This window comes from Heptranchias perlo, chromosome 16 (assembly GCF_035084215.1).
Source record: "Heptranchias perlo isolate sHepPer1 chromosome 16, sHepPer1.hap1, whole genome shotgun sequence".
Classification (NCBI taxonomy): Eukaryota; Metazoa; Chordata; class Chondrichthyes; order Hexanchiformes; family Hexanchidae; genus Heptranchias; species Heptranchias perlo.
The window spans coordinates 17170370-17183606 of NC_090340.1; the positions used below are offsets into that span (position 1 = coordinate 17170370).

Sequence of the window (13237 nt, forward strand, 5' to 3'; positions counted from 1 at the left end):
CCTTCGAACAGAGAAGGTTAAGAGATGTTCAAAGCTATGAGAGGTTTTGATAGAGTAAATTAGGAGGAACTATTTCCACTGGCAGGAGGGTTGGTAACCAGAGGACACAGACTTAAAATAATTGGCAAAAGAACCGAAAGGGAGATGAGAGGTTTTTTTAATGCAGCGAGTTGCTATGATCTGGAATGCACTGCCTGAAAGGGTGGTGGAAGCAGATTCAAAAATAACTTTCAAAAGGGAATTAGGTATATACTTGAAAAGGAAAAATTTGCAGAGCTATGGGGAAAAAGCAGGGGAGTGGGGCTAATTGGTTAGCTCTTTCAAAGAGCCGACACAGGCATGATGGGCCAAATGACCTCCTTCTGTGCTGTATGATTCTATGGTTTTTCATGTAAGCCCACATGGATGGATAGTTGTGTATTTAGGTCTGGCCAACTGTGGGGGGAGGGAGGGTTAAACTCAAGATTTGGCCAACTTGGCAGAAAGGAGACCGAGCCGGGAACCACACCGACTTGCAGGTCGAATCTGGAGACCGAGGACGGGTAACAGAAGTTCCTGGGAGCGAGCTGGAGGCGGCCCTCCAAACCCACGTTGGTCGACCTCATGGTGATTGCCCCCCCATTTTAATATTGTAGGGAAAGTGATCTTAAAAATGGTGATTTGAACCACGCTGATAATACCCAAAGTGTTCATGCTAAGCATTCTGGAAAATTCAGACAAGCCTCTTGGAAGAAAGGATCCTTACAACTGGCAACTGGTTCCAACGAACAAATGGAGCTGTTAGACCTGTATTATAAAGGTCACAAGCCCAGCGATAACATACAGGTTACACTGTCTGGGCAGGATAAATAAGATCATGAAGGGGCTCAAAGTTTTGTCGTTACTTAAGAACGGAAAGTAAAAGGAGTTACCAGCTAACAAGCATGTCTGAATTTTTTTGTCTCATAACTAAAATTTGTCCATGATGACTCCTTAATAAGTGAATGTTTAAGGTGATTGATAGCTAAAGGTGAATCCTTGCAATAAAATGAGTCATCCTAATTGTTCAAACATTGAAATAAGCGGGAAAAGGGGCCTTATTTTGTGAAATTAAATGTATAAAAATTGTGTAAATGGAAGGTTGAAGGAAGAAAAGAAGTCTGTCGAAATCTGGGAAGGGTTCAGATTAGTTTATGAAGCAAGTCTTCTGAACCAAGAAAGTGTTTAGAGTGAGAGTTCACAGGGTTTTAAGAAGTCTAGTCAGATACATTCAAGTCTCTGAGAACAGAGGGACAGAAGGTAGCACATTTACACAAGCACACATATAGTAGGGTGCAAGGTTACAGAAGAGAAGCAGACAACGGAAGAAAGAAGGAATATCACGGCTACAGACAGAGATCAAAGTCACAAGCACCCCGAGAGTTAGTATCAGTGACCAGAAGGTGGCAGATCCACTCAACTATAAGACAAGAAGGAAAAGATTATCTGAAATCCAGGAGTAATATTATCAGATCTAGTAGTTTATCAGGAATATTCTGAAATAGACTTTACAGATACCTGGATAGACTTGTTATCCACAGCTGTTAACCAGTCGGCTATGCCATTGATAACCTTGATGACATCTGTAATCTTCCAGAATGAGTGTTTACATTAAGTAGATCCCAACTCATGATGAGTAGTTGTGATACATTTAAACTACATTATAGTTCAATAGTTACACGCTCATTCAGTTAACAATATTTACTCAAGTGTTTCATGTATTCCTTAATATTTAATTTTATAGCGGTATTAATTGCGTTATCATAGATGTGTCCATGTATATCTGAGTCTGACTTTGTTTTTGATGACTCTGGCAAGAGAATTTTAGTAAATTTATTCAGTGGTGTGCAACATTGTGATTGGGCTTGGCTTGTTTAACTGTGAATATAATTCTACCTGGATAATTTAATTTAAAATAAGCAACAATTTAGGCATCCAATTAACTTTAAACCTTCTGGTGTGGAGTTGAAGGAAAGACGCTAAAGATTCATCTGAAATTTTCTGATAAATTCTCTTATGTTAGCGTAAGGTTCTGAAAAAGGCTCTTGAGCATTGAAAATCAGGTGTCATCAATTTATTAAGCATACGGCACATGCAATAGTACTTAAACATACACTTAAAAGGTGGTACTTACAACCACACATAATGATGGTTGGTTGGGGATTCAAACGTATTACAGTTCTGAGCTCAGTATCTTAGGCCTTTACGAATCCAAAATATTCATTACATACTGTCAGTTTTTATACATTTCTCTCACTCCCTCTACGTCCGCACAATCCTGCATTACATAATTATGAGTTAAAATACAACACCATATAAGGAGAATTTAATTGACTTGTCCCTTATCAATAATTTTATTTTCCTTACACAACAAGCTCTTTTTCTGTTGAGCTAACAAGCATAACTCCCTTACTTTGTTATCTTATTGATAGCTGCACTCTTGTTCCATATAATTGCTATTCTACCAAGTGAAACCTTTAATTATAAGTCTGTCTTTCGTTTCTGTATCATTCATACCAATTAAAAAATGATGTATGCCCAGATGTTTTCCTTTGCCGAACTAACTTATTTTCCAGCACTCGTTATCAAATGATTAAAGATCTCTGAAACTTTTGGAACCAGTATGCAATAGCACATCTTATTACTTTTTCTTGAAGCTGACCATTTCTGCAGGGGGCAGCCACGGCCCAACAGCTCAGTGCTACCCTAAATTGGCTTATACTTCACTGTTTAACAGTCAAGGGCTAAAGATTAACATTACTACACTATAAAGAGAAATCAATAGTATTATAACATTAGTAGACTTCAGGACAGTCTGATTAACCCTTTGCTTACACTTACATGGTTTACTGATTGAGCAGTAAATTTTATTATGTTTTCAGTGTAAGACCCCTGTACGGGAGCAGTAAATTTTAATATATTTCCAGTGTAAATCCCTCCGAATCGGAGCAGTAAATTTTGATATGTTTTCAGTGTAAGACCTTTGTATGGGAGCAGTAAATTTTAATATATTTCCAGTGTAAATCCCTCAGTATTAGAGCAATAAATTTTAATACTTTTTCAATGTTAGCCTTTATCTCAAGGGGGCTGGAATACAAATGGGTGGAAGTTATGCTTCAGTTGTACAGAGCTCTGGTCAGACCCCATTTGCAGTACAGTGTTCAGTTTTGGGCACCGCAGCTCAGGAAGGATAGATTGGCGTTGGAGTGGGTGCAGCCCAGATTCACCAGAATTATACCAGGTCTGAAAAGCTTAAATTATGAGGACAGGTTACATAGACTAGGATTGTATTCTCTTCAGTATACAACCTAACAGGTCATCTAATTCAGTTGTTTAAGATGATTAAAGGATTTGATAGGGTAGATAGAGGGAAACTATTTGCTCTGGTGGGGGAGTCCAGAACAAGGGGGCATAACTTTAAAATTAGAGCTAGGCCATTCAGGGGTGATGTCAGGAAGCACTTCTTCACACAAAGGGTAGTGGAAATCTGGAACTCTCTCCCCCAAAAAGGCTAGGTCAATTGAAAAATTCAAAAGTGCGATTAATAGATTTTTGTTAGGTAAGGATATTAAGGGATATAGAACCAATGTGGGTAAATTGAGTTTAAATACAGATCAGCCATGATCTAATTGAATAGCGGAACAGGCTCGAGGGGCTGAATGGCCTACTCCTGTTCCTATGTTCCTAATATATTATCAGTATAAGCCCCCCCAGTACAGGACCAGTAAATTTTAATATATTTTCAGGGTAAGCCACAGAAAGGTCCCACAAACAACAATGAGATAGGTGCCCAACAATCTGTTTTGGCGATGTTAGTTGAGGGATAAATGACGGCTAGGACATGGGGGGAGCTCTCTGCTCTTCTTCAAATGGGATATTTTACATCCACCTGAGATGAGCAGATGGGACCACAGTTTAACCGAAAGATGCATCTCTGACAGTCAGCACTCCCTCAGTACTGAAGGGAATGTGCACTCCATATCAAACAAATAGAAAGTCCACTTAGATGAATTTCTCTGGTTTAAAGAGTGAATATCAGACATCTGGCTAACCGAAAAAAAAGGAACAAGTGGTATTTCAGAAAACCTAACTGACCCTCAGCACTTCCTCCACTGCCTAAAGATTGCACCACTAAGGGAGCACCTCTTCTCCATTTTCTAAAAATAATTGTGGTTTCTTTATATCACTGGCTCACGATTTCCTAACTTCTCAGTAGACTTCTTTGAAAGGTGGATATCAAAAGTGAATAGAGCCTATAGCACCAGTGAAAATAAAATCTGCAAAACATAGAATTTAAGACAATGCTGGCGTACAATTTCATTGCCACTGCACCAAATCCCCCCGCCCATTGCAGCAGATGAGCGGCAGCACTGTGAGCCAGACACCTGAGGCTGTATCCAGCTAATCAGGTACTGTCCCCTCCAGCCAGACACCCGCTCTGCATCCAGCTAACACAAGACACTAGGGAAAGAAAAAACTTGCATTTACATAGTGGGGTAGATTTTCATCTTCACTGCCTGGGCAGTAATCTGGCGGATTAGATTGCCCGCTCTTTACAGAACCTGTCTGATTTTCATCCCATTTGCACTGTGTGTCTAGGTTTGTATGTGTGTTTGAACTGTATGCCCATGAGTCTGTTTGTATGTGTGTGTGTTTGGACAGTATGTCTGAGTTTGTGTGTGATTGGACTGTAGTTTGGACTGTTGGGGCTGGCGCATGCGGTGTGTATTACATGTTTGAGTTTGTGTGAGTGTGTTTGTACTGTCTGAGTCTGTGTGTGTTTTTACTGTATGTCTTTGAGTTTTAACATTTTTGTACTGTGTCTGAATTTGTGTGTGCTTTTGTGTACTGGTGTCTGAGTCTATTTGTATGTGTACTGTGTGTCTTGAGTACACCATGGGGGTGATTTTAACCCCCAAGAACGGACGGGTTGGGGGTGGGTGGGAGTTGAAAATAGTTTTTTTTTTGGGGTTACAACCACAACCTGGCTTTATTTCTGGGTTTAACTTCGGTGCATAAAAGTACAGGCTTCCCACTGGGACTGCCAAATCCAAACATTTTGCAGTTGCGACCTAAAAAAACCAACTATTTTCAACTCCCACCCGCCCCCAACCCACCCGCTCTTGGGGGTTAAAATCACCCCCTATGTGTGTTTGTATTATGTCTTTGGATTTAAGTAAATGAGTTCTTGTGTACGTGTTTGTACTGTATGTGAGTCTATTTGTGTGCGTGTACTGTGTGATGTACTTACTGTACGTGTGTACCTGCTGTATTCTTTGAGTTTATTTGTGTGTCCTACTGCTGGTGGGTGCGATCACTCCAGTAACCTTCGCAGCCCCGCTTTAACACAATTTCCCTACCTCCGCTGGCAGGGAATGCCTTGGATTATCAGATCTCCAAACAGATCCTCGGGTGAGATAGGGGGGAGTGGGTCCAGATGCTCTGGAATTTATCCAGTGTCAGAGGGGAGGGGGGGGGGGGGGAACTGAAAAGTGATAGCGATCCAGAGGAAACGAAGAGCAATAAAAACACTCTGGAGGGGAGTGCAGAACAGAGCGCAGCTCAGGGGTGGCGACTTGGGGAACTGGAATAGAAACTTCAGTGACTGGTACAACGGGAGCGGAGTGAATCGGACCAGTTTGCCTCTCTGCAACATATAACCCGGACAGCAGCCGAGATCAGCCTTCTAGCAGGTAACTGGCGCTTTATCCGGATCCTGGTCCCCGGAAGCATTGTATAAAGACACCTTTGTAGGTGTGTTTGTCCTTAGATTAGACCATTCCTTGTCTCCAGTCTGCCAAACGTTGGGTCATTTCCAAACTCAGGTTGTTTTTTTTGGGGGGGGGGGGTGCATAGAGTGACTCAGGGAGGGGGCTGGAATTCCCAACAGTATCTTAATTCACATCTGTAACTTGGAGACCCTGGAGTCTCCTGGCCCCATCTTTCTCTGTGAGCTCGGCAGAGAAGCTGAGGAAATGAAGCCCAACAGTGTGGAGTGGATCAATTGAAGTGTGATTTACCCAGACAATCCTATGCACTCTCGCATTTGAGTCAGAAAGTCGTTGGTTCAACTCCCACTAAAGAGACTTGAGCACATAATCTAGACTGACAGTCCAGTGCCCTACTGAGGGAGTGCTCAGGTTCTATAGGGTAGATGTGGAGAAGACGTTTCCACTTATAGGGAGGCCAAAACTAGGGGTCATTAATATAAGATAGGCCAATAGCCTAATAAATCCAATAAGGAATTCAGGAGAAACTTCTTTACTCAGAGAGTAGTTAGAATGTGGAACTCGCTACCACATGGAGTGGTTGAGGCAAACAGCATAGATGCATTTAAGGGGAAGATAGACAAGTACATGAGGGAGAAAGGAATAGAAGGATATGTCGATAGAGTGAGATGAAGTAAGGTGGGAGGAGGCTCATGTGGAGCATAAACACCGGCATAGACCTGTTGTGCCAAATGGTGTGTTTCTGTGCTGTAAATTCTTTGTAATTCCATGTCACATTGCCTTTTTAACTGTGCCTTGTTAACAAGAGGCAAAGGAATGACGAGCTTTACAAAGGATTAGAGGACCTTGGAGCTGCCCCGTGAATTCCAACCAGTTTACACTGGAGTCCCTCGTCATCTATCACCAACTGTGAGCATGAAAAGGAAGATTCAAAGAGACCTTTTGATGTCTGCTGTAATGACACTACTACAGACCTGCTAACCCTCCAGGGACTTACCATAATAGAGCCCTTTGATGTCCTCATGCAGTCAGGAATCTTGATAGCGTGGAAGCCTTTACATTAAGGTACTCTACAGCTGAGAATTTGTACCCCAATTGTCTCACTGCCTGAGAAGCGTGCTCTTTGATTAATGCCTGACACTCTCAAGCTAGGGATTGTATTACATGCTCTTTTATGAGCCTAATTATCAAACAGTGCCATGGAGCCCGTGTTATGTTCAGGATTTGTTACTGGATGAAACCTAAATCAGTACTCTTCCCTCCCCAGTATAGGTGGGATTTGGTCACATTACATTGTATAGAAGAAGTAGAAAGACTTATATTTAGATAATACCGTTTCTCATAGAAATCACTTCACACACTGAATTATTTTGAAATGCTTTGAATGTTATGTAGGCAAGTGCGGCAGCTATTTTACACAGCAAGATCCCACAAACAGCAATGGGAAGAATGACCAGTTAAATTGTTTTTGGTGGTGTTAGTTGAAGAGGGAATGATGGCCAGGGCACTGGAAGAACTCCCTGCCTTTTTTTGGAATAGTGCTGTGGGATCTTTAATATTTACTGAAGGAATGGTACACAGAGACAGGGCCTCGGCTTAACGTCTCAGCTGAAGAGTGGCGCCTTGTGCAATACATCAGTCACTCCAACTTGCATTGAAATATCCGCATAGGTTATGAGCTCAAATTCCTGAAACGGGGGTCAAACCCAGAATGTCCTTATCAATGGGGAAGAAAGAAGAACTTACATTTATATCGCAACTTTCACTACCTCAGGATGTCCCAAATTACTTTGTGAGAGTTCAAGATTTCTGCTACCCTTTGTGTGAAAAAGTACTTCCTGATTTCACTCCTAAATGGCCTAGCTCTAATTTTATGATTATGTCCCCTTGTTCTTGATTCCCGCACCAGAGGAAATAGTTTCTCTGTATCTACCCCATCAGGAGCCACCTAGTCTACTCCCATTTTCCTGCTCACTCTCTGTACCTTTGAATCCTTGACGGGCAGGATTTGTTAAAAATCACCTTATATGTTCATTTTTTTTCTACCAATTTTCTCCAGTATCTTGACTGGCCATTATTTGTTATACGTGTGAACATAGTGTGTCTTGACAGGCTATTCGACTGTGACAGCCGAGTCTGATCCTGCCCTCAGCCAGGGTCCTCACACATGCACTGTCGAACAGGGTCACAGGATAGTGATTAGGAACAAGCAACCCTGGCCAGTTGCTGCTGTCTGGCTGAGATTGACTGAATTCCTGTTTTCCCCCAGGCAGCGGCCAGCTATCTATTCATGATAGACTGTCAGGTCTAGTCTGTCCCCAGCAACTCAGGGGCATGAGATGGGATCGAATGATGCCCACAGTTAATGTTCAATCCATTCCTTGTGATAACTTTAAGATGATGTTGTTGTGTTGTTGTAGATATCAGTATGGATTACATTGAAAAGATTTTTGATATTGCAAAGGCTATTTACTCTCTCTGCAATGAGGCAAAAATGAATCACAAGCGATGCCAGCGTCTGAAGGCTCGGATCAAATCCCTCCTGGATCCTGTGCAGATCATCCAACATGAAGACCTGACTAGCATAGCAACGGTTCTGAAGGAGCTGGTGGGGATTCTGGAGAGCGCAAAGGATTGTATTGAGTCCTTCACCAACAAGCACAGGTTCTCCAAGGTCTTCAAGGCTTATGAGATCAAGGAAGACTTCAATCATCTCAACGAACGACTGAACGATGCTTCTGTGGCCCTGGATCTCGCCCTGCACACTGAACAGACCAAAATGCTGCTGAGTGTGTTCAAGGGCAAGCAGAGGCAGGAGGAAGATGAGCAAGACCTAGAAGAAGATCAGAAACATCTGGATGTGGTGGCAAAGAAATTAGAGGAAGGTAACTAGATGGTCATTTTTAATTTGAATGTTTTGGTTTTACTTTGTGATGATCAGGAGGCATTACAGATTGTAAGTAACGTTCAGAATGATTGCACTCCAAATACATTTACAGCTGTCTAATGTGGGAAAGGAAAGGTGTTTGTGTTGGTTGGTGTGAGGATGAGTGGCAGTCTGCCCGCCCCTCTGTACCTACTAACATGGAGTGAAACCTCTCCTGACCCATTCAGCCCATCCTTTTCTGGTTGATTTCAATCCCACCTGGTCACCATATCCCTCAATTTAAAATGACAAGCCCTTGTTATCTAGCACCTGAAGTCTTGGTGATTCACCCTCCTGCTCCAACTGTCCACTCTTCCTATTCGCTCTGACTGTCCACTCTTCCTATTCACTCTGACTGTTGTCGCAGAGTCCTACCGTCCTGTAGCCTCCTTCATATGACAAACGATGGTCCTTGACCAATTCGTACCACATTTCTTTTAATTCCCTCCATACAAAAGTCACGCTACAGCACCTTTAGCAATGCCTAGTACGCTGTCCCAGCGCAAGGCTCTTTCAGCTGACTGCAGCTGCCTTGCAACTGCCCTTCAGGGCATTAGCTTCTTTACAGATCTGAGAGCCCAGGCCAGCCCCAGCTGCTTTCCAGCTTCCTCTTTGGGCTGTGTTCAGGGGGGGCTGTCTCAGTAGCAGCTTTCTCTAGTGCCTCATCCTTTTAACTCTCACCTTACCTCACCTACTCCAGCCTTAATTACTTCTTAAAAAAAGGTGAAGTCTCTTAAAAGGGGAAGTCTCCTTAAAAAGGGCCATACCCTTTTTCAGGGATCAGAGCCCTCAGTCACTCTGCTACACATCCTCCCCCCCAGCTCCAGCGGCCTGTGCCATGAGGCAGCATAGTATTCCTCTGAGCCAACCCCAGCTCCACGCTCACTAATTGCCTTTGCAATCATTTCACCAAGTTCTTGCTGCCCATGTTCACATGCCCCATGGACAGTGCCTGTGGCTATTTCAAAGGCCATTAATGCAGTGTCCAAGTTTCCCGCCTTTCCTTTTCGTGCGGACTCCAGCATCTCCCTTTCACAGGAACCCTCACGCCAGATTTTCCCCGTGGAAATTTCCCACTCGTGTCCATCACCTGGCGTTTCTGGTGTAACCACCTTTTTTGCGAAAGGACACTATCAGACTTGCCGATAGCTTCATCTTTCCAGCCTTCTTGTCAGTAAAGGACTCCTTCATTCTGGCTTTCTCCAAGCTCAGTCTATTTCTCTTTTCCAATGCTCTTTCAAAAGACTGCTGGTAGCCATATCCCCTCATACAGCATAGTCCTCTCAGCAGGCTCATCCAGTGGACCACCAAAGATAGGCCTGAGGGAAAGAAGTATCCAATTGAGCTGCTTCCTGGTCTGGAGCAGACTTCTTTTTCTCTTTCCATTGCTTAACCTCTGTTGCTGTTATATCTTTGGACTTTTTCCCCCTCCCACTCAAATCCTTTCCCCATGTACTCCCTTCGGCACCGGGGTCTGTAGATGTGGAACTCTCCACTGCCCGCACCGGCACTCAATCCCATAAGATTGCGAACAAACCCTGGTGGTGGCCAAGTTACCCATTCCTTGGCTTTCTCAGAGTTTGGAACTTGTTTCTCAGGCTTTCTCCTTAACTGCCCCAGCTCCAGCTCCAGCCGCTACTCCTCGGCCACACTTTGCAGGATGAACAATTGCGTCACCTTTTCTGACCGGGAACAGTTGGCTTCGTCCTTCATTTTGAAGCTACCATCCCTCACTCCACTTGATTCCTGTGTTTTGCGTCTGCCCCTCGATTTGATCCATTTGACCCTCCTGTGGGTTTTCCCCCTTGCGCTTTGTTCCTCTTCCACCAGGGGAATCCTTCTTCCCCTGGTCTTTATTTCACCTCCGGGTTGCTGATTCTTTGCACCCTTCAATTGAAGTTTTAGTGAAGGCCCAATCTCCAGGAGCCTCCAACCGGATAACAGGGTTATCGATCACTCCATTAGCTCCCTCCATTTCATCCTCTTGGTGCCTTTACGTTGTTGAGGTCGCCAAACCTGTTTCTTGTCTGAGATCCGTTTTGATTCCTTCCAGCTGTGCTGATTGGGATGAAAAAACCGGAAGTCCTGCAAACGGTCCCAATTATTTCTGTTACCACTTCAGAAAGGATGGTTTCCATTCTTTGGTCAACTATTTCAACACCTATTCCCAAAGAAGAATTCTTGTTCAATGTCTTTGATTTTGCATTCAGCCAATCCACCTTCAAGCTGTTCCGCTCTGGAGCTCTTGCACGTCAAGAGTTGAGCCGTTTTCACGGACCACACTACGAGTGTCTGACAAGCAGCCAGCCGTTGCTTCTATTGCAGCCTCTGATGGCAGCTGTAGCTTCAATCACCAGTCCTTGTACAACCCCTGCATCAAGCTCAGCAGGTTGTAGATCCACGGCACTTAACTCTGGAATTTGTCTCCACACAGAGGCTACCGTCTATGCAATAATTTGCTCTTCTACAGCCACTGCAGTCACAAGGAACCCAGGTTCATGGGACTCTGAACTCTCAACTTCAGAAAGATCCACTAACAGGTCACTGTCCCATTTTGTACAGCTTAAAATTTGTCAATAGCAGCGGAATATAATTTTACTTCATGGTCACTTTCCAAAGTTAGACCCTTAGCTTCAGGCGCTACTTCACTATGTACAACCTTAGTCAATCCCACTGCTGGAATGATCTTGATGGTCTCTCTGCACCGAGCAACTTGCTCTTTCAACTCATCATTAGTCCTGTCCCTCTGAGCCTCTCTGTCGAGCAATCTTGAACTTTTCCTTCCAAAATGCAACCTCCTTACGAAGCCTCTCATTTTCCAGCCCTCTGATAGTCACCTGCTGGTTGCTTCTGGAGGGTCTTGTTATTCAGAGGACTCTCCTTGAGACTGACCAACTTGTCCCTGTACTCTTCCAAGTTGCCTTCAACCTCCTTGACAATCAGTAAGATCACACTGCAGTTTTGCAGATCATTCCACCTGTTCATCATTGGATTGCCTCCTTTGACCTTCAGTCACCTCTTGCTTCCTTTGAAGAACTACAACCTCTTCATCGGCGGACTGGAGGCTCTGGTTGAGAGGTCAGCTCCGCAACCTCGGTCTGCAACTTTTGCACCAGCTCGTTCCTCTCTTGGTCTTCATTGCCAATCTGATTACCTTCCAAGGTCTGAATCAGTTTAGTGAGCTCTCTAGCTCAGCTGCCCTCTCAACCTTCAATGTCTCGGACTGCACGACAACAGAAGCCTTCTCATTGCACATCCTTTCCCGCCTCTTCCTTCAGCATGGCCACTTGTTGCAACTTACTCTCTTTTGGCTTCTATCTCTCAAAACTTAGCATCGCGTCCTCTTTGGCCCCCAGGGCTTCTTCGAGGGTCTCCCATTTCCAGTGGAGATAGAGGTCAATTTGCTGGGCTGCCCGCTCTTTACTTTGCGAGCCTTCTGCCAGCCTCAGTTTCTTCTCTTCCTCCAGCTCCACATCCTTTTGCATCAAGGATTTGTAGAGCTTCATTATCTCCATGTTCAACGCAGCGAACTGTCCGGTCAGCCTTTCCTCCTGAACCCACGCAGTTTGCTCGAGCAGCGCCTTCTGATCAACCACCTCGTTGACTGACTGCTGGAGGCTGGCAACGGTCGCAGTTAGCTGGCTTTTCTTTCTTGAAGTGCCTTTGCGGCCTGCAGGCAGAGCTTAGTATCCTCGATGCCCTGCCGCTCGTCAGCCCGCTCCTCCAACACCTGCTGATCCGGCACTTGCACATTCTTGCCCACATTGTCCTTGGCACTCATCAGGACCTCCCTCTCAGCCTGGTGTTGCTTGTCGAGGCACTTGAGCTCCTCATGTAGCTCGCGTACCTGTCTAACCAGCGCCTGTCTCTTCCCACCATTTGCCAACTGAGCCTGCAGGGAGATCACCTGCCACCCCAGCTTCAGCCTCTTCTCCTTCTCTTCCTGGAGCAGCTTCTGGGTGTCCTTTAGGTGGGACTCCAAACTTGACACCTCCTTAACCAGTTTGTGGGATTTGGACTCAGTCCTCCCCAGAGCACTGGCGGAGTCTTCCAGCGTGGCCTACAATTTGAGGACCTGATCCATGCCATTTTCCTCCTGACTGTTACCACATAAGCACATGTCACTGATCTCTTCCTTAGCCTAGGGAAAGCTGCTACAGGACTGTTTTGGTTACGAACGGACTTCCCAGGCCTACCTCTGTGACCTTTTCTGGACTGCATCTCCTCAGAATGGGTTTCCTGAAAAATTTCAGGACGCTCCTTCCTCAGCTCACTCCTAGAGGCCTCCTTTATGGCTCCTCAGTGAATGCGTAATTGTACTTATCCTCAAACTCCTTATTGTCAGCCACCATCATTTCTTTACTTAATTTCCAGAACTCGTCCTAACCAGGATTGTAATGGGGACATCAACATCTTTATCCACAACACCTTACTTATCATACAAAGCACGTTGCTTCCGGTCACTCAGCAACACATACCCTTTACCCCAGGACTCCTGCTGGGCGGCGTGGATCAGGAACCTATTGGTCCTCTCTTGAGCACGCAACAATTCTTCAAGCGTTTC

The 13237-nt window shown here is 44.5% G+C and overlaps 1 protein-coding gene across 3 annotated transcripts in view; it reads left to right on the forward strand.

Moving 5' to 3' along the window:
• Positions 1–13237, forward strand: part of LOC137333270 (mixed lineage kinase domain-like protein) — a 37612-nt gene that overhangs the window by 606 nt on the left and 23769 nt on the right. Inside the window, exons 1-2 of one of the 3 annotated variants that reach the window (XM_067997433.1) lie at positions 5566–5711; positions 8168–8632. In XM_067997433.1, coding sequence (XP_067853534.1) covers positions 8176–8632 — 457 coding nt within the window. In that variant the 5' untranslated portion in view covers positions 5566–5711; positions 8168–8175. Of the gene's footprint in view, positions 1–5565; positions 5712–8167; positions 8633–13237 lie in introns of those variants that run through there. The other 2 variants (XM_067997435.1, XM_067997434.1) reach the window with 2 other exon arrangements.